Raw genomic sequence first — 22,638 nt, forward strand, 5'->3', positions numbered from 1 at the left:
TTTTACTTTTCCACAATAATTATTAAGTTTAAACCACTGGAAGAGTGTTGAACCTGCCTAGTGTAGAGGACATGCATGCATCGTGCCACATTCACAATGAGGCATACAGTTTGAGAGGCAAATCCAAACACCAAAATTGGTTGACTCTTGGGGACACAAAGTCTCCAAATCTACCATGATGATTAGACACTGGCCTTCATGCCAGCAGGCTTTTTGGAAAGGTTTCCAGAAAAAAAAAACCTCGATAGAGGGCAATAAAAATAAGCTTCTGGGATTTGTTGAACGGCATTGGTCAGATGTGACCAAAATTCCGCTTTTTTTTGTTATACACATCAACAGCACAGAGTTTGGCATCGAAAGAAGGAAGCTTATGCTGAAAGGAGGATCACACCTGCAGTGAAATATGCTGGTGGCATCGGTGGCAGTGTTCATGGAATCATGGACTCCGGAAACTTCCAAGGCATTTTGGCCAAAAACTTGGTTCCCTCTTCCGGGAAGTTCAAACTGGGCCACAAACGGACGAGCAATTCAGCGACCCCAAGCATACTTCAGAATCGACCAAAGAATGGTTAACTGACCAGGGTACTACAGTCTGGCAATGGTCACCTCAGGGTCCATACTTCAGCCCGGTCAGAAACGTGTGGATCGAATTGAACAGGGCAGGGCACACAAGTGCGGTATTCTGAAAGCACTGCTGATAATCAGTCACAAATAGGCCTACGTTTTACAGTATGCAAAACACCATAAAGGCAACAGTGGCAAATGAATACATGATGGGTTAATATACAACTGGTGAAAAATATTATTTCACATTACCAAGATAAATAAACAAAAATAAATAAATAAAAATAATTTAAAGATTATATAACAGTCGGCTATCATAATAGAGCCCTTACAACATAGCAGCTGGGCTATGGGTCATTTTAAACTAAACTTTGATGCTTTCATTTTTTCACACAGCTTCAAATTTGAATAATTAACAGAAACATATTATCTACATGTATTTAGCGCAAATAAATAGGAGACACACTCGGATCTGGTTGTGCTCCTGTCCTTAGGAACTGCACGTGTCAGAAAGTGACTGACATTTTGGGACGAACTGCTGACCAATTAAATTTAGCGCAAAATAATCCGGAACACTCACCTACGGCGCATTCATAGTCTGGTTGACTCGGGAAAATAACTTCCCCCTGTGTTGACGTCATTTTACACTTGCAGTATATATATATACCACGATATTAGCAGACACAAACGAAATTTTACGAGGACGCATAAGAAACAAACTTGCGACATGGCAATATACGACCGTTTTTGGAAATACTTTGCAGGTCGTCGAACGTCTTATTACCTTGGGGAAATGTATCGTGTTTGTCTTGTCACAGGCGTTTGAATCTGATATTCGAAATCACTGTTTGCAAAAGGTGCGCAGGTCATCGAAAGACACCATGTACAAGTTTCAAACGCGAAAGTTTCTAATGCGTATTTTCTTAAGATTAATTATTTAATTTATATTTTTATGATTTGAAAAACCGTTAATTGGACATTTTGCAATCGGGAAAGACCAGGCTTCAGAGTTAAGTGGCACTTGCTGTTGTTTTGGTTAAATAATAATAATAAAAATCTCCTGAGGAATACAGTTTCGTTTGATCTTTTTTACTGTTCCGGGAACAGACGCCTCGAAACAATATGGAACTTTGTGTGGATTCCAAATGACACGGTCTTTAAACAACTTTTAAAATCGTAAAGCTCAAGACAGGACATTTCACAACTTTGAGCCAACGAAATGGTACACAATCCAGACACCTTGGATGACTCAACGGGAGTGTATGGCCTGTAACGATGTCCTCGGCGTGATTCTGTGTAAACGTGCAGAGATTCATTTTACTTCGTAAAAATTCAACTTCAGAGTTTGTCTTTTTCGGATATGGCGGGGTGCTGTCAGACGTGTCCGTGTTTCCTGACTGACGAAGAAAAGAAAGCCATCGCAGTGGACAGGGAAATTCAGTATATCCTCCGAAAGCAGAAAAAGAGGGAACGAAGGGAAATTAAAATCCTCCTGCTCGGTGAGTACTTCCGCCTATTCGCTTGCAAAGTAACCTTTTTGGAGTAATACAAAATAAACGGCATTCCTTGCTTAGTGACTCGAGTTCATTGTATTTCAACAATTTTTTTTCTCAACATTTTTCTGTCACGGATATCGATTCATCAAGTGTCTGAAGTGTTTTTTCCCGAACATCTAGCTGTAGTCCACATTTGGTCAAATGTGTGTGCCAGTGCTTGGAAGGTGTGTTCTTACTGAGATGGGCTTTTGCGCATCATGGTCGTCGAATGCGCACTTTAATCGAACGAATCGACGTAGCCTTGTGAGAAGAACGTGGTCAAGTCAGGGCGGTTGATAAAAGTTTACACCGTCGAATACAATCGTTATACTGCGTGTACTGCACAGAAGCGAACGGGTTAACCTGGCTCCATGCCTGTGGTCTGATTCGCAGTTGCGACCGGCGCTTAAACTTTCTTCATACCGGGAAGAGTGACTGATCCGCTGCGTCAACATGTTACCACGACCGCACAATTATATCGAGAAATACCATCTTTGGGGAAAAAAGGCTATATGCTGTCACTGCATTTACATCAAACCTACCATGCATCAAAAAGGCGTCTATCACCTACTCAGTCTATTAATAATGTCATCACAGCGCGAAGCGTTTAAACCCATAATGCACCCCCTTACAAACAAACAAACAAACAAACAAACAAACAAACAAACAAACAAACAAACAAATAAATAAATAAATAAATAAAATTGTAGTCTACAGGGGACGTTTAAGTATAGCCACTCCGGTCTCACTGACAACTTTGGGTCTAAATTGGCCCACTTATTAGTTCATAGAACTCAAAAGTAACTTAAACATCCAGTGAGCACTAGCGGCTCACTACTAGTTCAGTATTTAGTATAATTTTCTGAAGCCTACTTGAGTATATTTCATATACTAAAAGTTGAAAAGAAGTTCAAGTACAAGCCTGAACACATTCGATATTAGTGTGCTTATAAATCTTTGTTGGATCCACCTTGTCAAAGTTTCCTTCAGCCTAAAACTGGTTATTCAAGTAGTATCATATGATATCTTAAACAACATCCCAGCACCACTCATCATGAAATTCAGGGGAGAATCCATAGTTAGTACATAATAAAACTGAAGTGAGCTCCAGCCAAGTTCTTGGGTTAATGGAACTGACTTCATGGGCAAAGATGTTATCATTGAGCAATCACTGAAAATGCATGCGAATAGGACAGGACCACTGCGAATAACCACTTGCTATGCTCAAGCCAGACAAAGAATCCTCGAGAAGATCGTTCGAAAGTACAAGCATGCAAGAGGGAAGTTTTATTTGCTAACTGTGCCAGATACCTCTCTCTCTCTATTTCTGCTTCTCTTTCTCCCTCTCTCTGCTTCTCTCTCTCTCTCTGCCTCTCTTTCGCTCTTCCCGCTTCTTTCCTTTCCCCCGCCATCTCCTCTGTCTTCACGCTCAGGCACTGGGGAGAGCGGGAAGACCACGTTCATCAAGCAGATGAGGATCATCCACGGGGAGGGTTACTCCGAGGAGCAGTGCAAGGCCTTCGCCAAGCTGGTGCACCAGAACATCTTCAGCGCAGTGCAGGCCATGACGGCGGCCATGACGGCCCTGAAGATCCCCTACGCCAACAAAGAGAACCAGGTTGACCGCCGGTGACGCGCTGCACCGTTCTGTTTCAGTACGGCCGAAGGACACAGGAGGCCATTTTGGATCTGATAGTGATAGTCTCGTGCACACTAATAGAGTTCGTTGTGATTTCATGAGTAGGTTACATTGACTTTACATTGCATTCATTTAATTAAATTCAGTTAAACTCAGTTTACGTTGTTGTGGAGTACTTTTTTTTTAACAGAGAAAGTGTTGAAATTTTGCTTAAATGGACAGGTTCACATTCTGGAGTGTTTCAGATATTTATTTTGGTTTTAATGTGTGTTTTTGCTTGGCCCAGGCTGTTCTGCGCACACAAAAATTAACCTCAAAAAATGAATTATCACTTCAACAAAAGATTTAAATTGGGAAAGGCGAGACCTGAACCAGTAGTGATTGTGGCATCAGCATTAGAATGTTCAGTTCTAAGATTCTAATCACACACAGTATTTGTGACCTCACAACATAAAGGGTTAAGTTGTTCTTCTCTTTTTAACGGAGCCATAATGATTTACTACTTTTTTTTTAAAAATTGCTACAATGTCATTAGTTTACTAAAATTGCATTTAGGTTTTATTCTGTAGAACCAGGACACAGCTCATCCCAGATAAATAGAACTCATCCCAAATTTTTTCCGTTGCCCGTTGCCGCCCTCAGGGGTACGCGGAGTTTGTGCAGGGGGTGGACACGCTGCAGGTCAGACAGATGGAGAGGGGCCACCTGGTCGCCATCCAGCGCCTGTGGGCCGACCCCGGCTTCAAGGTGTGCTACAGCCGCCGCCGGGAATACCAGCTGCTGGACTCCACCGAATAGTGAGTACGGGCGTGCCCGGGGCGAGTCTGACGCCCGTGAGTCCCAAACGGGCGTGTCTGGGGCGAGTCTTACACCCGTGCGTCCCAAACGGGCGAGTCTTACGCCCGTGCGTCCCAAACGGGCGTGCCCGGGGCGAGTCTTACACCCATGAATCCCAAACGGGCGTGTCTGGGCGAGTCTTACACCTGTGCGTCCCAAACGGGAGAGTCTTACACCCGTGCGTCCCAAACGGGCGAGTCTTACACCCATGAATCCCAAACGGGCGTGTCTGAGCGAGTCTTACACCTGTGCGTCCCAAACGGGCGAGTCTTACACCCGTGCGTCCCAAACAGGCGTGCCTGGGGCGAGTCTTACACCCTTGTGTCCCAAACGGGCGAGTCTTACACCTGTGCGTCCCAAACGGGCGAGTCTTACACCTGTGCGTCCCAAATGGCCGTGCCTGGGGCGAGTCTTACACCCGTACGTCCCAAACTGTGAGTCAGGAACCTGCATGGGCTGTGAGAAATAGAGGTGGAAAAAAATTACTTGGAGCCTCAAGAATGTTGTGTCTATGTTCTGTATATACACTACGTGGCCAAAAGTACGTGGACACCTGACATCCAACGTCTCGTCCAAAATTATGGTAATTAATATGGAGTCAATCCACCCCCCTTTGCTGCAATAACAATCTCCACTCTTCTGGGAAGGCTTTAAACTAGATGTTGGAGCATGGCTGCAGGGATTTACTTTCATTCAGCCAGATGAGCATTAATAAGGTCAGGCACTGGGGTTTATGTTGCGCCTGGTTTGCCCCTCTTGCAGTTCATCGTGGTATAAAGCTGGTTTTCCTTTGGTTCCTTCAGCAGTTAAGTGCTGTAGAAATGGAAGATCACGACAGGGGTTCTGACATACATCCATATGAATCAAATCAAACGGTTGAAGGAAGTACTGTAGGTAAGAAAGTCTCCAGTGGGTTCATTGTACGGCCTGTCTTTTGAATGCGCTGCAGTACTTAGCGTGGCCAGTAGAGGGGACTAGATCCCCACGAATGTCCGTACTCAGATAACAGCTGTGACTGGTGAGGCGCACGGTGGGCGGAATGTTCTAGTTTCACTTCAACGGTTCCTTTCCAGCGTCTGCGCTTTACCTGATACGACAGCGTCTGTTCATTCTATCATAACTTTATCTGCATTTGATATCCACACGTCTTTCTGCTCACCGCTGTCCATGCGCTGTTCGAGGGCATTTGTATTGCCTTCGGTTTGCTCACGTTTTCTGTCGTAATCGATCCTTAACGACTGTCGGTTCTTTACCCAGGCAAAATGACTCCGCTGAAGTAGGCTTTTCTAGTTGTGTGCCTGATGAAGGGTGCTGTCGTGGCTGCGACGTATTTGCTTTGTAACGAACGTGTACTTGTAAGCCATCCAAGCAAGATGCAGGAAGTTAATGTGTTGAGTGTATTCAGGGCAGTGGATGCTGTTTTCCTATTTAATTCGTGTGATTTCAGGGTTTATGCGGCAGTTCCGTTTGTATGACTAAAGCCACAGAATACAGCACACTGATTCAAGCAGCCTGTACATCACAGCAGTGAAGCAATAATAATAGTAATTATGAAGAGATTACGATCAGTCAAATTTAATGTGAATGTATACACTAATCCCAAAAGTTTGGGGCGGGTGGGGGCGGGGGTGGGAGGGGGGGAGTGATGAGATTTTCAAAAATGCCACATTTAACAGGTGCTCTTGGTGAACATTCTGTAGCCACATTTAGCACTTATTATGGTTAGCCTGCGTCCTCTTTTAGCGAAAAAAACATTTGTTACCATAGTTTCCAAATGTCATTCACAGAGCCTCACAAATAAGTATTACCGACAAGATGGGGCTTCAGAATGATCTCACAGGATAAAAATAACGTGGCGCTCGATCGCCTGTTGCCAACGCTCTCTCTCCCTAGCTACATGGAAAATTTGGACCGCATAGCCGCCCCGAACTACATCCCCACCCCTCAGGACGTGCTGCGGGTTCGGGTGCCGACCACGGGCATCAACGACTACTCCTTCAAGGTGACGAACGTCACCCTCAGGTGAGCTCCACGGGCACCGGCCTCAGACCGCAGGCAGTGCTCGCTGTCGCATCGCATTACAGGCATTTAGCAGACGCTCTTATCCAGAGCGACTTGCACAGCATTTTACACAGCATCCATTTATACAGCTGGACACATACAGAAACAATGCAGGTTAAGTACCTTGCTCAAGGGTACAACGGCAGTGTGTGCTACCCAGGAATTGAACCTGTGACCTTTCGGTTACAAGCCCAGTCCCTTACCCACTGCGCTACACAGCCGCCCCAAAAGGCTTCTGGGACAGGGGCCCTGATGATTCGGCTAACGCGGCTCACGCCCCCCCCCACCTGTTGTCGAATGAGCAGATATCCAGCGTCTATCCAGACCCTAGCTGGGAGCCGTACCTGTGATCAAATAGATGGTAAATGGACTGCATTTATATAGCGCGTTCATCCAAAGCGCTTTACAACTGATGCCTCTCATTCACCCATTCACACACACAGGCTGCCATGCAAGGTACCAATCAGCTCAGTTGGGAGCAGTTAGGGGTTAGGTGTCTTGCTCAGGGTAACACTTCGACACGCCCAGGGCGGGGGGGGGGGGGATCGAACCGGCAACCCTGCGACTGCCAGACAACCGCTCTCACCTCCTGAGCTGTGTCGCTCCATGAGTTAGCCTCCGAAACGGACTCTCCGCCTGCCAGCGTACGCGTGCGTGCGGCGTAGAAGGCGTGTTGTTATGCAAATTATGCTAAATACGCAAACTCCCCCTGGAATGATTGATGAATCCCTGTCATTGAGGGTCGTTTTCTTTATTGCTAGGGTCACGGGCGAGCGGGAGAAGGTCAGGGGATGAGAGGCCTGGGCAGGGCCCTGTTGGAACGGGATCACAGAGGGAATTAGCGTCGCTGGCAATGTTATTGCACGTCGTGTCTTTGACTCGAATTTTTTTTTTAAAAGGTCTCATTTACATGACCTTACAGAATCGCTCGCGTGAGATTGCTGCAAATAAAAGCTTCTGGATGTGAGAAGCCAAACAGCCACGGCTTAAATCTTCTCGTGTGTGTGTGTGTATGCGTATGTAAGTGTCCGAGGGGGGGGGGGGGGTGAGGGGCACGGGGGTTTTAGCGATTTTAACTCTGAGCGTTGGTGCGCGGTCGGGTAGCGAGCGGCGGGACGTGGGGGAGACGGGGAAGGGGGGGGGCTGTAATTAAAACCCGTTTGGAGCCAAAAGAGCGATGCGAGGCCAAGCGGCCCGCGAGTCTGGGAAGACAAACTGTGAGAAACAGGTCTGATGTGCGACAGCAGGGATGAGAGAGAGAGAGAGAGAGAGAGAGAGAGAGAGAGCGAGAGCAGTCAGACACACTGATGGGGGAGGTGGGGGGAGGGGTTGTGGGCTGGGGGGGTGGGGGGTGGGGGTCACCATCCGCTCGCTCATTATCCGGCCTGACCACAGTGGCTGTATCAATTCGGAGGGGGTGGGTGGGGGGGGGGGGGGGGTCCAACTCCCACCCGTGTCATCAATCCCGCCGCCAACAACGAGTCACCCCGTTCCACCGGCACCCATGTGACTCCACCATCGGGTCCCGCTGGGCGGCTCGCCCCTCCCGTCTGCCTGCCTGCCCTGCCCCGTCCTTCAGAGCACCGAAACGCACGTGCAAATATTTCTCACCCGCGTCCGCAAATATGTCCGCTGTGCGAAGTATGAAACTTACGTGCCCGTACATCCCGCGCCTCGCACTCTCGGTTTCACTTCACGTCGAGTCATCAGGTCGTTCTGCGTAGCTCGCTAGCGATGGAATGTTTTCTTTTGAATGCAAAGGCCCATAATGCTTAGCTAGCATTTGTATAAAGTTCTGCATATGGACAGGGACAAAATTCAATAAAGGATTTTTTTGTTGTTGTTACAAAATACCACTAGAATGTATCCATAACCTACAATGAAAGTGTTTAGTGCAAGTGGTACCAGGTAATAATAAAAAAAAAGAGGTGAGCTACTTGTGCTACATATGAGATGCATGCGTTGATTTATTAAGACCTTTAGCATGTGCAAAACCTTTCAGCACACGCAAAACCAATAACAATGACTGGTCATGGTCTTTATTTTGCGCCAATCAGTTTTGCCCGCGCTAAAATGTTTTGCACTTGCGAACGTTCTTAGTAATCATGTCCTATGCGTTTTTGAATGGGATTTATTAGCAGCGGCCACCAGAGGGCGCTGTGTTTTTAGTCGCCTTGTTTTCGCTGAGCAGGATAGTGGACGTCGGGGGCCAGAAGTCTGAGAGACGCAAGTGGATCCACTGCTTTGAGAACGTCATGTCCCTCATCTTCCTGGCCTCCCTCAGCGAGTACGACCAGGTGCTGGAGGAGCAGGAGACTGAGGTGAGCATTAGCCTTTTTGGGCTCCTTCACGTTACACTACATTACGCTACATTACATTACGTTACATTACATAACATTATGCTACATTAAGTTACGTTACATCACATTACGTTGCATTAGGGGGTATTTAGCTGGTGCTCTTATCCAGACTTACACAACTTTTTAAAACATTTTTTACAAAAATAACTTGTGCAGCCAGGTATTTCCTGAAGTGATTCAGGTTAAGTCCCTTTGCTCAAGAGAGCAACGGCAGTGTCCTACCTGGGAATGGAGCTTACAACCTTGCGGGTTGTACTACGCTCTCAACGCCCCAGCCTTTTTCTGTGCCATTGCCACTGTCGGCGTACAGTTTATGTCATTCAGCAGATGGTTTTTAGCCAAAGTGACTTGCAAAAGTGCATTTCACACGATAAGCAAGCACTGCTATAGCTAGAGATGGGCTAAGTTACACTCAAAAATGCACTGCCACCAATACTTGAGTCTTAATACTTGAGACGGGGGAAAAGGTGGAGATTTTTAAAAAAATTGTTTTTTAACTATTCCCCTCAGCTGGCTGCATGATGGGCATACGTTTATTATTATTTTTATTTTTTTTACTTTAAAATAATAATAATAATAATAATAAACTGTGTGGTAATAATTTGTGTAACTACTTACCAGAGTTGTATACATAAGCAAAAGAAAGTTTCCTGAATTAGCTGCTTCTTAGCGTGCCAGATAAATGGTTAATGTATTTAATCATTTTATCCGTGTTTATGTTTGGTTCTGGTTTCCATGGCTCCTGTGTTTACCTCTGTCCCCGCCCCCGCGTCGCGTCCCCTCCCTTACCTCTCCTCTCCATCTGAGGGCATTGAGCTCCCTCCTCCCTCCTCCCCTTATCGGAGCGCGCTAAGCCGTTTATCTCTCCCCGCCGCCGTTCTTCCTTCCCTCCGCCCCAGCTCATTAACCCCTCCCTCTCCATCCCTCCGTTCCTTCGTTCACCCCCTCCTCCAGAACCGCATGAGAGAGAGTCTGGCTCTCTTCTCCACCACCATCCACTCCCGGTGGTTCGAGCACACGTCCGTCATCCTCTTCCTCAACAAGACGGACATCCTGGAGGACAAGATCAAGACCTCGGACCTGCAGAACTACTTCCCTGATTTCACAGGTACTGGAGCGGGAGAACCAGCCGACACCCAGCACCCCCCCCCCCCTTACATTACATTTGGGAATTTGGCGAACGCTTATCTGGAACGACTTAAGCCGATTAATTTCTTCTTCTTTTAAAATTTATTTTATATTTATATATTATATATTTTTTACATAAAATCAATTTATGCAGCTGGATATTTACTTAGGTTAAGTGCTTCACTCAGCAGTACAACTGAACTGAACTGAACTTAAATGAACCTACAACTGTAAGACTATCCACTCACGTCTCAAACACTAGCTCATCAGCATATATACACACACACACACACACATATATATATAAAAGCATGAGAAACAACTTGTCACCACTGATCAGAGTAGTACTCAATTATAGTATAGTAGCTGGGAGTGGGTGATCAAGAACTATTCCAAACAGGGAGAATTGACTGACAGTACAATAGACTTGTTTCCTGGCCAGAGAACTGGAATATCGGACCACCTATTGATGGGCAGACTGGTTGATTTGGGGAGGCCAGACACTGGTTTCTTTATATACTTATTTATTTACATTTATATACCTATTTCTGTTTCCCACCTCAGAAAACAATGTATGGAAAAAAAGGTATTTAAAGACACTGGGCCTCATTCACGAAACGTGCGTATGTACGATCCCATTCGATCGTAAACTGTGTGTAAGAACGTTTCCAGGAACATTTCGGCATTCATCGTTTTTTTCTTATCTGTACCTGTTCGTGAATGTTTCCTTATACTAATCACGTGAACAGGACTGTGCACAAAATTTACAGTCAGCATCATCATCATCATCTCATACACATGGGATATGCACAAAAACAAAGGTCTGCACGTGTCATGAGTCCCATATTTGTTTTTCATAGGAACATTTTTAAGAACAAAAGTAAGAATAATTTTAGAAAAGCTTTGTGAATGAGGCCCATTCAGTCTTGATAACGGACTGTCAGACTAACTCCAAATCCAGAGTACGTTTCCTGCATTTCTGCCAACGTCTGGTCCTGTAAATAAGCATAATGTTCATCGAGTTCCAGGGACCTTTCTTCTTACGCACCACCACAAGCGCAGTTCCCGAACTGTCACGCTTGGCAAAACCACGACCCCCAAGTCACCGTCCGCGGCCCCCAAAAGACCCCAGGTGTCCATTTGCTACATCTCAGGTCCGGCACGAGTGCTCTGCTATGTGTAATGGGGAGGGGGGGGGGGTCTAAACCTCCCATGAGCCTCTTCCACACTCCAGCTGCGCTCAGTCTGCTTCCCCCCCCCTCCCCTCCTCCCCTCCCCTCCCCGTTACCCATGGCAACCATATATGCCCAGCCATTGGCAGGCCCCCTCTCTCTGGGGGGGGGGGGGGGGGGGGGGATTATGTTGCTTTTCACCATCTTGCCTGCGCCATAGGAGGCCCAGAATTCTCAGCCCGCTTCCCCGGTCCCACCTGTTGCATTCTGAATGGACGCCGTCGCCGCAAACAGAGTTCCTCGTGCGTGGCGTTTCCAGCATTGTACGCAGTTCGGTTAGCGTGTTACACACACGCCCCATAAATAAACACTGACGCCGCGTACCAGCGCGATGCGGTGCTGCTGCGCCGAGGGCGGCCGTGCTCGTCTGCGCGACGTTTATTCACGTCTGTCCGAGGGAGTCGTGGACGAGACGCGTGGGGACCGTGGTTAACGAGAGCCTGCTAATACCGTTTTCACTTTTTCCTTTATCGCTTCTGTCGCCTTGTTCTTTCTTTCCTGCTTTCTTCCCTCCCCCTTCATCACCGCCTACTTTCTACCCACACCTCTGTCAACAGTCTTCTAGTCTGCCTGCGTTCTCTCTTTCTTTCTTTATTTCTTTTTTAATCCTTTCTGTTCTCCGCATTTTTTTTGGAATCAATTAGTATCTGAGCTGCTACCTCAGGATCGTCACTTGGCTGCCACTAATTTGATCAATGCGGAACATTGACTGACTGACCATATTGGTCACCAAGCTACACCCTGAGCTGACCAGAGGGGGATGGGTTCCCCCCCTTGAGCCTGGTTCCTTCCGAGGTTTCTTCCCATCTGCCACAGGGAGAATTTCCTTGCCACTGTTGCCTTAGGCTTGCTCCTGTGGGGGTTTAGGCCAGGGCTGCCTGTGAAGTGTATTGTGACAATTGCTTGCGAAAGGCGCTATATAAATAAATTTAGATTTGATTTAAGTTATTGCCATGAGCAACTTCCACCTGGCTCCCCCCCAAAAAGATTCTTTCCATATTATAGGCCACGCTGTACTGCGGTATAGCCAGTTCGAGAATGAGGAGAGGAGCATTTATCACCAACGGCAACCATTCACCCATCAGAGGGCTTATGTGGTGATGGGTGTTGGGTCGATTCCCAGCTTGAGCGAATGAGTCGATGACGTCTACATCAAAGAACTTGAATAGCTGTTCCAAAATACCACTCGAAATGTATCTATAACCTACAATGAAAAGGTGTAGTGCAAATAGCACTAGGGAATAATACAAAATAGAAGTGCGCTACTCGTGCTACATATGAGATGCATGTTTGAAATACTGCTAGTTGTACAGTTTGGGCCTGATTTATTAAGACCTTTAGTAGCATGTGAAAAAACCTTTTAGCACACACAAAACTTGACCAATGTCTCTGTCTCTCTCTCTCTCCTTCTCTCTGTCTCTCTCTTTTTCTCTCTCTGTCTCTCTCTCTCTCTGTCTCTGTCTCTCTCTCTCTCTCTCTGTCTCTCTCTTGCTCACTCTCTGACTGTCTCTCTCTCTCTCTGTCTCTGTCTCTGTCTCTCCCTCTCCTTCCCTCTCCCTCCCTCCCTCCCTCCCTCTCAGGGAAGAGGCGTGACGCTGTGGAGGCCCAGAAGTTCATAAAGGGCATGTACATGGAGCAGGCGAAGACCAACGGCAAGCAGCTGAAGAACCTGTACTGCCACTTCACCTGTGCCACGGACACGCAGAACATCCGCAAGGTCTTCCAGGACGTGAAGGACACGGCAATCCAAAGGATCGTAGACGACTACTTGACCTAGAGCTGGGGGGGTACATAAAGGCTTTCGGCTCAGGATGAGTCCCCTGGAGACACCTAGAGTGTAGCAGTTACTTGGTCACCCCTTAGCACCACCTGCACTCAGCTTTACAATGGAGTCCCGCGAGGTAACACCAAACAAGCCTCAAAATGTCTTCTGAATGTGGTTCCCTCTCTCTCTCTCTCTCTCTTTCTCTATCTCGCTCTCTCTCTCTTCCTCCGCTTCCCTCTCCCTCTCTCCCTCTCTCTCTCCAGTGTTTGTACTGGAGGGAGGCACCAAAAACCATTTCGATCTCAGGCGTCGCAGAGTTTCTCCACGGAGGATAAAGCCCATAACTTCGCCGTGGCAGCCTGGCTGGTTGCCATGGTTTCCTATAGGTGTGACTTTTGAGTGACAGCTCGGCCTGTTTAACGTGTGACCTCACGACCCTGTGAATGAACCAATCACAGGGCTAGAGGGCCCCTTTTGAACAAAAACAAAAATAAATAAAATCTAGTCATTTTGATCGATAGACAGGTGATGAAGAAGCAGATCCCAGACGGCCATTGTGTATGCCTCCATTTTGTTCTGATAAGTTCAATAATACAACCCACTCCCATTACATTGCGGGGGACGGTGGGGCACGTTACTGGCTGTCTGTATTCACGGCTGCGCGATGGGCATCAGTGGATCAAGAAATCAAAAATCACCACCCCCCCCCATCAGAATGCTTTAAATGAGGATGGTATTTACACCTTCGAAAGCCGAAGCTGCTCATTAAGCTCTCTGCCAATCTCCAGTGGAGTTGTCGAAGGCAGAAGACTATTAAAAGATCTAATTAAATTCCCGCCATCCAGTTAAGGACACAATTAAGTGACTGAGGCCCAAGCCGAAGCGACTGGGGTACCGTCACCTCGCCATGGGCCACCCCCCGATCGATGCGGCCTTCAAAATTCGGAACCGCTCTCCTGTGGATCGCTCCCACGCCTGCACTGAGGAGCTGGCACCCGACGGTGGCGCCGTCGTCGGCGCCGTGGTAAGGTTTTCCCCTGACGGCGACTTGAGCCGCCGTCCCCCGACTGGGCGTGCGTGTTGACAGTGTCGCCTAGGGGTGGTGTCTTCCCCCCCCACCCGTGGGCTGCTGGGAAACATGCTTCGCCACGCCCCACAAACAGTTCAGCAGCAATCACGTTTTTTAGACGTTTTCCACTGCACCAACTGCCAAAAAAAAAAAAGTGCGCGGCCGAATTCGGGAAGGGAACGCTCCGTTCCGTTTCCTTCCAAAAACGGCTGTCGCGTGCGCCACGAGAGTCGGGTCGCCACAGCTCGCCGCATCCCGCCAAGCCTCCCCCTCCCCAAACTGCTCCGATCTGCAAGAGACTGTTCCCTGGTCTTCAGTGCACACGGACCGCACGAGATCGCTTCTCAAAATCCACCTCCCGTTTTTTTTTTTTTTTTTTTTGCTTCAATGAATGCGAATGAGAATAATAACAGTTGTATTAGTGAAGCCCGTTTGGTTTGTCAAAAACGTAGACCTTCGCCACGAGTGGAGCGCGGAACTTCAGCACCAGACGGATTAGGGATGGTTTTTGGCGGGAGAAACCGTTAATTAGGCCTGCATATTCTACCTTATAACGAGACCCAGGCGACAGCGTAGCACAGTGGGTAAGGAACTGGGCTTGTAACCCGGGAATCAAAAGGTCGCAGGTTTGATTCCCGGGTAAGGACACTGCCGTTGTACCCTTGAGCAAGGTACTTAACCTGCATTGCTTCAGTATATATCCAGCTGTATAAATGGATACAATGTAAAATGCTATGTAAAAGTTGTGTAAGTCGCTCTGGATAAGAGCATCTGCTAAATGCCTGTAATGTAATGTAATGAGACCCATCACACAGAGCTACAGAGAAAGCTAAGCTATACAGTGAACATATTTAATCAATAACACTAGTTAATTGGGACTATGTCCATTCACTTTTTGCAGAAGAAAAAATCTAGGGTTATATAAAGGTTTAATGCATTTAATTAGCTCTGTTCACAGAGGTTTCATTGCAACCCTCACAGTCTGTGTGAAATGAATGTGAAACAATGTTAGTCAGGCTGCATGTTTGTTTGAATGACAGGCGGTATCATGTATGTTGTGTCATGAGGTATTTAAGAAATGGATAAATCTTTCCATTAGTATTCTTTTATATACTAACAACACTGGGTTTTAAACATCAGGTTCTGCTTAACACTAACTGTTTACATTTACCCACATGATGGAGGGGGGGGTTTACATTCAGAAAGTTAAGAGTTATCTTAATGATGATGTTTTCATATTGACATGGGAAGATTTCATTGGAATTATGTGTTATATTAAAAAAATGGTCACTATGTTCATAATTTGTGTCTTGATTAAAGTTTTTGAAGTCATAACTTAGTCCACATTCACACAGAATGTTTTTTTTTTTAACTGCTCATATGCATCTTGTCTCAGATATGGTGGAAGAACACATCCGTGCCGATTTGGGGAAAATTACCAGTCTAATTGGTTTTGTATGTTCAGCCCTTGTGTTCAAGTTTATTTACAGTATAACATCACTCCAAACAGTCTCTGCACACACTTCTTTCAGAATTTTAAAAAATGTATGTGTGGACACACGCACAGACACAATAGCTGGAATGGAGCAGCATAATTTGACTGGAGGATTCTGGGTAAGTTCTTGCAGTCACACCGACAGACGCCATTTAAGTTGGGGACACTTTAGGCCTGCTGGCGGGCACCAGAGGGGGAGTGTTTCTAGCATTAGCATGTGGCTTTGTTCTGAATGTAAATGGAGCTAATGGATGCAAGTTGGAAAATGAACAGCTGTAGTGTTAGCATATAGTTTTGTTCTGAATGTAAATGGAGCTAATGGATGCAAGTTGGAAAATGAACAGCTGTAGTGTTAGCATATAGTTTTGTTCTGAATGTAAATGGAGCTAATGGATGCAAGTTGGAAAATGAACAGCTGTAGTGTTAGCATATAGTTTTGTTCTGAATGTAAATGGAGCTAATGGATGCAAGTTGGAAAATGAACAGCTGTAGTGTTAGCATATAATTTTGTTCTGAATGTAAATGACACAAATGTAAGAAGCTGGAGAATGAACAGCTGTAGCATTAGCATGTGGCTTTGTTCTGAATGTAAATGGAGCTCATGGATGCAAGTTGGAAAACGAACAGCGGTAGCGTTACTATATGGCTTTGTTCTGAACGGAAATGGCGCTCATGGATGCAAGTTGGAAAATGAACAGCGGTAGCATTACTATATGGCTTTGTTCTGAATGTAAATGGAGCTCATGGATGCAAGTTGGAAAATGAACAGCTGTAGCATTACTATATGGCTTTGTTCTGAATGTAAATGGAGCTCATGGATGCAAGTTGGAAAATGAACAGCTGTAGCATTACTATATGGCTTTGTTCTGAACGGAAATTGCACTAATGGACGTGAGCTGGTAAATGGACAGCAGTGGGTGGACCATGGAGAGCAGGTGTGTCATCACCAGTGGGATCTGCAGTGGGAGGCTGATCCGCTGATCCTGGCAACTGCCTCTCTCTTCTGGAGGAGCTGGCATTCTCACAGCTAGGCATAGAGAGTGTGTGTGTGTGTGTAGAGTGTGTGTGGGAGAGAGAGACAGTGTGTGTGTGTGTGTGTGTGTGGGAGATAGAGACTGTGTGTGTGTGTGTGTGTGTGGGTGTGTGTCCGTGTGTAGAGTGTGTGTGGGAGAGAGAGACAGTGTGTGTGTGTGTGTGTGATGTCTCCTCGGGGGAAAGACAGGCTTATGGCAGAGCCACTGCACCAGCTACCTTGTCAAATGGATGAAAAACTCATTAGCAGCATCCACCATTCCTCTCCCCTAATTATCCTGTCCACCTTCCTGTCTCTTTTATTAAAGACAAAAGAGAACAAACCCAACTTGTTCTAAATGTCCAGGGTTAAATCAACTCTTACAGAGTACACATGGACTCAACTGGACTCATATGTACTCTGTAGGATTTGGGAGTTGAAGTAACACAGGACATTTTACTTTGTAGCGGTGCTTTGGCACAAATGCAGTCTGGCACAACTTTTAAATAGATACTTCTAAAAACGAATATATGGCCAGTGTGACATAAGGGGATACGTGTCTGGGTGGTCACCTGACTGGCGGACTGGGGTTATTGGAGTTCAAGAATCAGTCACGTGACTCATCTGATCTCACGGACGGGACATGTGGTGAGTTCAACTGACTCCTCCGTAAAACCGTTCCATTTTAAATGTATGCTGGTTAAAGTCTTTTTTTTTTATTTTTTTTTTTTTAATAAACGTATTCTGCCACAGAGGTGTAGTAGGCTACCTTGCCTTTACTTCCTGTATTACTGCACTCACACTGCGTCTGGTGAGTTTAGCCTTCCCATTGGCTGTTACATTCCCAATGTAATATTTATCATAGTAGCCTACTGTACATCTTTGATTTATTTCCATCATTTTTCATTTCTTCACGCATTTTCACGCCCATGGGGTGCAAGGTATTATCATGGAAAGTGACTGTGCCTCTTTAAGATTCTACTATGGGTCACTCAAAAGCAGTTGTCAGTTTTAGTTTCATATACTTAAGTGTAGCAATGGCCTCCTTTATATCACTTTTACATTACCTGAAGCGTATTGTGCCTATGACTGTGAAGTGGAGACAGAGCAGTTGAAAACTGAAGGTGTTTATCTCCCAAGACTTGAGAGAGATCATTTATCAGAGTTTTCCCCCCATGCAATGGCAAAAAGCTGTTTGTGGCTTGTAGAAGGGCACCGTGAAGGTCGGTGCAACCTGAACTCGAGTGAAAATATTGATTTTCTTGTTTGAAAATGTCGCTCACATTCACGTGCCCACCCTGTTGGCGGGGTTATCTGCTATTCGCCGCGGGTGAAAGCCTGGTCTGCCCTTTTGATGCTGCTATAAACTATAAATTTAAACAGATACACAGGTGTATATATATATATATATAGGAATGTGGCCATCTTGCTTATTGATTAGACCCAGAATAGTTCTCTGTTTTGTATCTGTCTTCTATACTCACATAAAGCACCACTTCGAGGCATCGGTTTTTCCGTTTTTTTTTTTTAACTCCGCGTGAATTCCATTTCTACATTGTCACGGAGGCCTGATGCTGTTTGACATTTAACGTGATTGATTCGCCGGCGCGTTCATGGGTGAGCGAGAGGGGGATTGATTAATTCGAGGGATTTTCAGGTGGGGATGCACAGCGCAGACAAAAAAAAACTCATAAAGGAGATTGTTGTCTCTGAGCCGCCACACGCTGACACATTCATGTGTACACACTCATTTAAAGTCCAAATCTCAAAAAATCCAGCGAGCTGCCTCCCGTGGCATTGCTTAATTTACGACTGACCTCCGTCGAAACATCAACCAGCCTACATCACAGAATCGAGGCATAGAAAAACATATGCCATTCCTTTAAACTGTAAAGGCAACATATCAACGCTGAGAAAGGAAAAAAAAAATCAAGCCAGCGTTTATTGAATGCGGTCATCTCCGTATTCGTTCTTCATCTACACAGCGGTGTCTGTCTACGCGTGATTAGACCGAGCAAAGAAGAGGCGAGTTCTCGGCAGGCGGCGAAGAGCTGGCGCGTGGAGTGCGATGCTGCCAGCCTGCCGCCGTGCTGTGGACTGCGCCGGCCGATAACGCAGAGCCATAGCTAACCTCTCCGTTCCCATTAACGGCCTTCAAGAGCGGCGACCGCTTTCAGATACAAACACGCGAGTGCGCCTCTCGTTCGCTCTGAGTTTATTCGCAGTCACTGTTCTCTATTACTCTTAAATTGAAAGGGGGAACACAATGAACCCTTTGGATTTATTAACATAATATTCGGATGTACTATTTGCGTTATAATAAACTCCCTGGCACTGCTGCAGTTTTAAGAATCCTTATCATTCTGGAACTTTCTCTTCCTTCGTGTCAACTCAGTAATACATGCACACAATCAGGAATATTCAACATTCATATACATTCTGGCTATTGTAACTTCGTATTAAGGAATTTCCAGTTTAATTTCGACAAACCCACATTCCGCAGCTTAAAAAAAGAAGAACTTCACCACGGTTAGAAATCATATAACGGCATCGCACGTGGCACGTTCGAAATATTTGCCTTCGTGTTCAATCAAAGCGGCCTCGGTGAGGGTGAATCCGTCCGACGGCAGCGTAACAGCCTTTTGTGTTTTCACAACACAGCCGTTTGTATTTGCTCTGACAGCTGAGTCTTTATAGTAAGATAGCCTAACAATAGGAGAGAGTAGCTTTCCTGCAGAGCGTTGGGGAAGCCTATCAGCACCCCACCGAACACAGCGCATCTGCCATTCAGCTAATAGCCAAAACTATGGGGCAGTGGAGCTTGGTGAACAATGTTGCCAGATGCCTGAATTAATTCTGACTAAAAAAAAAATAAATAAAAACTCTCTTCAAAAGCCCCCATCTTTATTCGAGTCCCATACAATTTTCTCAAATTGCTCCCCATCCCTCCTTTTTAAATCCCCTCATCTGTCGTTTGACTCCCATACATTTTTACTGTAAAAACTTCCTGGCGGTCTCGCGCCCAATGCACGCTGGGATAGGCTCCAGCACCCCCCGTGACCCTGCTCAGGATAAGCGGGTATAGACAATGGGTGAATGGATGGAAACTTCCTGGCGGATTTCTAAATCCCCCCGCCTCCCTCCCCTACATTCAGGGGTGTTTCCAACCCTGGCAACCCCTGCTGCTGACTTCTCCCAGAGGCGTCATTTTTTCCCTCCCAAAACCACTTCAGCGCAAACCACGCCCCGTAGTTGCAACATTGGTCAACAAGATTTCGTGCAAATCACGCCCCGTAGTTGTGTTGGTCAAGGCAATTAGAGGGCGTTTGGTTAAATTCGGCTCGTGTAGCCGCGCCGAATCACAATTCATTCTACCTCTACCGCGATCTCTACCGTTATTTGAAAACGTTTGAGTAAACTGCCATGTAAGTGCTGCTGACTCTCCCAGACTGAAGACCGACAGCAATAACTGCCAGAAAACTTTGTGACTCCCACAGAGGCCTCTTGCCCCACAAGGCCGATCTTTCATAAGTTCTGAACGATTTTCCAACTAAGCCGTGTTTTCACACCATCCGCTAAATACCTCCTCTAGGGCTTATTAACTTATTATTTTCTCCATATTCTGGTCTTCCTGTGATTCTGTTTTTGTTGTGATGTTTTCTGGCCTTGTGTGACACCCTGGGTCAGAGTACACATTAATTAGTTTTTTCTTTTTTTTTTCTTTCCCCTCTCAGAATTTGCTGTGAGCTTTGGGCGGTTTATTAATGTGAGAAACCACCACACACGAAATGTTCCCCAATTAAAACGAAGACGAGCCGCGGTCCCCGAGTTCCACCCGCTGACTCCTGTTTGTGTGGAAATCATCGCCACGGCGACAGCAAGCCATTAAGCAGAAAGTCCTGTCCTTGTCCTGACAGAATGTTCCCTTTAGTACATGTGTGAGGAGGGGGGAGGGGGGAGGGGGGTTGGGGGGGAGGAAGGGGTAGAGTCTAATTTCTCTCTTCGTATGTTACAAATACTGGTCTTAAACGAGACTGCGACCAGTGGGAGGAGGCCTTGCGCCATTGCGTTCTCTGAGACAGAATCAAACGCGCTACAGGCAAGGTTTTTGTACCAGACGGTAAACAATTTCTATGCTTAATTAATTTCACGAGGGATCGCTCACGACAGTGGCAGACTCGGGGGGGGGGGTTCATGTGACTCATGAAGCAGAACCCCCCCCCTCACCCAGCCCCCATCCCCCATCCCCCACCCCTACGACAAGACTGAATTCAATTCTGAACGGAGATTCTCTTTACAAAAGTCTCTTTACATTTCAGTCGAGGACCAAGCTTACACTATGTCTGTGAAACTGGCCCTCAGACATCTAGAGGGAGTCCGTACCTCAACCTGTGCTACTGTCAGGCTCATGCTAGTGTCAGACTCCGGCCAATCACAGCAGGGTAGATTCAGCGAAGGGGCGTGCGTTTCGGATTAAAGCAGGCGTAAAAAGAAAAAGAAAAGAAAAAAAAAAAAACACTGTACGAACAGTGGTGTGATAGGAGGCGGTGGATGACATCACGTGTTTCGGAGGGGGAGCACATGCTTGTCTGGGAACCCCACCCCACCCCACCCCACCCCACCCACCGGAATCGACAATGAAAGGTGAAGAACTGAGCATGGCAGGCGGCCCGAACAGCGACGAAAACCCACTTAAACAGACAGAAAAGGTGAACGTTAGATTAGCTGGTGCTGACTGCCGTTCGCAGGAGATGATCCGATACCACTTCTAAGTGTCTCAGATTTCAGCCTCTCGGACGCACAAAGAGGTTCGGCCTCGTCGGCTGAGTAAAATATAAAAAAGCAGGTAGTCTGCGTTGCTTCTTCCTGTGCAGTGATGGTGGTTGTGACTGTTGACCCTGAAGTTAATGGATGGGTTGGAGAGTGATAAAATCGTGGCACCAGGACATATCACAGACATAAATCCAAAACAGGGCAGCCTAATGGCGGTCTGTTTTTTTAAATTTGGTATTCTGGGTTTTTTTTTTTTTTTTTGCCCCGGGGGGTGGGGGTGGACATCTTGTCCGAGTTTCTGTTTCTTTCTTAAAACGCACAAAAAACACAGGCAGTCTGTATATGTGTGCGTGTGTGTGTGTGAGTGTGTGTCTGTGCGTGTGTGATTGTGTGAGTGTCTGTGTGTGCGTGTGTGTGCATGCATGCATGTGTGTGCGTGGTATGTGTGAATGAGTGTCTGTGCGTGTGTGATTGTGTGAGTGTCTGTGTGTGCGTGTGTGTGAGTGTGTGTGCGTGCGTGTGTGCATGTGTGTGCGTGGTATGTGTGTGTGTGCATGTCTGTGTGAGTGAGTGTCTGTGCGTGTGTGATTGTGTGAGTGTCTGTGTGCATGTGAGTATGTGTGTGTGTGGTATGTGTGTGTGTGTGTGTGTGCATGTGCGTGAGAAAGAGAGAGACAACAAGAGAAATAAAGAGATAAAATGACTGAGATGAGTATCTCTTCATATGTGAGATGACGCTGTGCTGTCTATTTCTAAATAATACAACTATATTCCCCACAGCATACAGACTACAGATTATTCAACAGCATGAGCACATGTGTAAGCGCTCTGCAGATCATTTGTCTTCCTTTGTCTTCATTTGTCTAAAGAATTGCCGAAAGAACACAATACTAGTCAAGTCAACAATTTGGGCAACAACAATGACGCACGCCCCCTGCCCCCTACCCCCTACTCCCGCCCCCCTCTCCTCCTCCTCCTCCCTCTCCTTCCCCACCCACCAACTTCAATCTCGCTAAATCAAATTGAAATCAGGACTGGCACCACGGGTCTACATGGCAGCGTTATCTCACAGTCCCGTTTTTAGTGTGCAGCTGATGTTTCTCTGTACCTCGATAACCCGACAGGGATTTTTTCAGAAATACCCCCCAGATCATAATTCCTCTTTTGT

General features: G+C 46.4%; 1 protein-coding gene and 1 long non-coding RNA gene across 2 annotated transcripts in view; one reads left to right on the forward strand and one right to left on the reverse strand.

The window, feature by feature from the left end:
* Nucleotides 1-1,186: 1,186 nt before the first annotated feature.
* Nucleotides 1,187-15,525, forward strand: LOC135252376 (guanine nucleotide-binding protein subunit alpha-11-like). Its single transcript, XM_064330364.1, has 7 exons — nucleotides 1,187-2,063; nucleotides 3,533-3,717; nucleotides 4,381-4,535; nucleotides 6,469-6,597; nucleotides 8,828-8,957; nucleotides 9,951-10,104; nucleotides 12,937-15,525. The coding sequence occupies exons 1-7, from the start codon at nucleotides 1,925-1,927 to the stop codon at nucleotides 13,131-13,133; spliced, it is 1,089 nt and encodes a 362-aa protein (XP_064186434.1). The 5' UTR covers nucleotides 1,187-1,924; the 3' UTR covers nucleotides 13,134-15,525.
* LOC135252377 (uncharacterized) overlaps nucleotides 8,586-22,638 on the reverse strand; it is a 42,535-nt gene continuing 28,482 nt past the window's right edge. Inside the window, exon 2 of the long non-coding RNA XR_010329406.1 lies at nucleotides 8,586-8,936. This is a non-coding gene — a long non-coding RNA (uncharacterized LOC135252377). The remainder of the gene's footprint in view (nucleotides 8,937-22,638) is intronic.

This window comes from Anguilla rostrata, chromosome 4 (assembly GCF_018555375.3).
Source record: "Anguilla rostrata isolate EN2019 chromosome 4, ASM1855537v3, whole genome shotgun sequence".
NCBI lineage: Eukaryota > Metazoa > Chordata > Actinopteri > Anguilliformes > Anguillidae > Anguilla > Anguilla rostrata.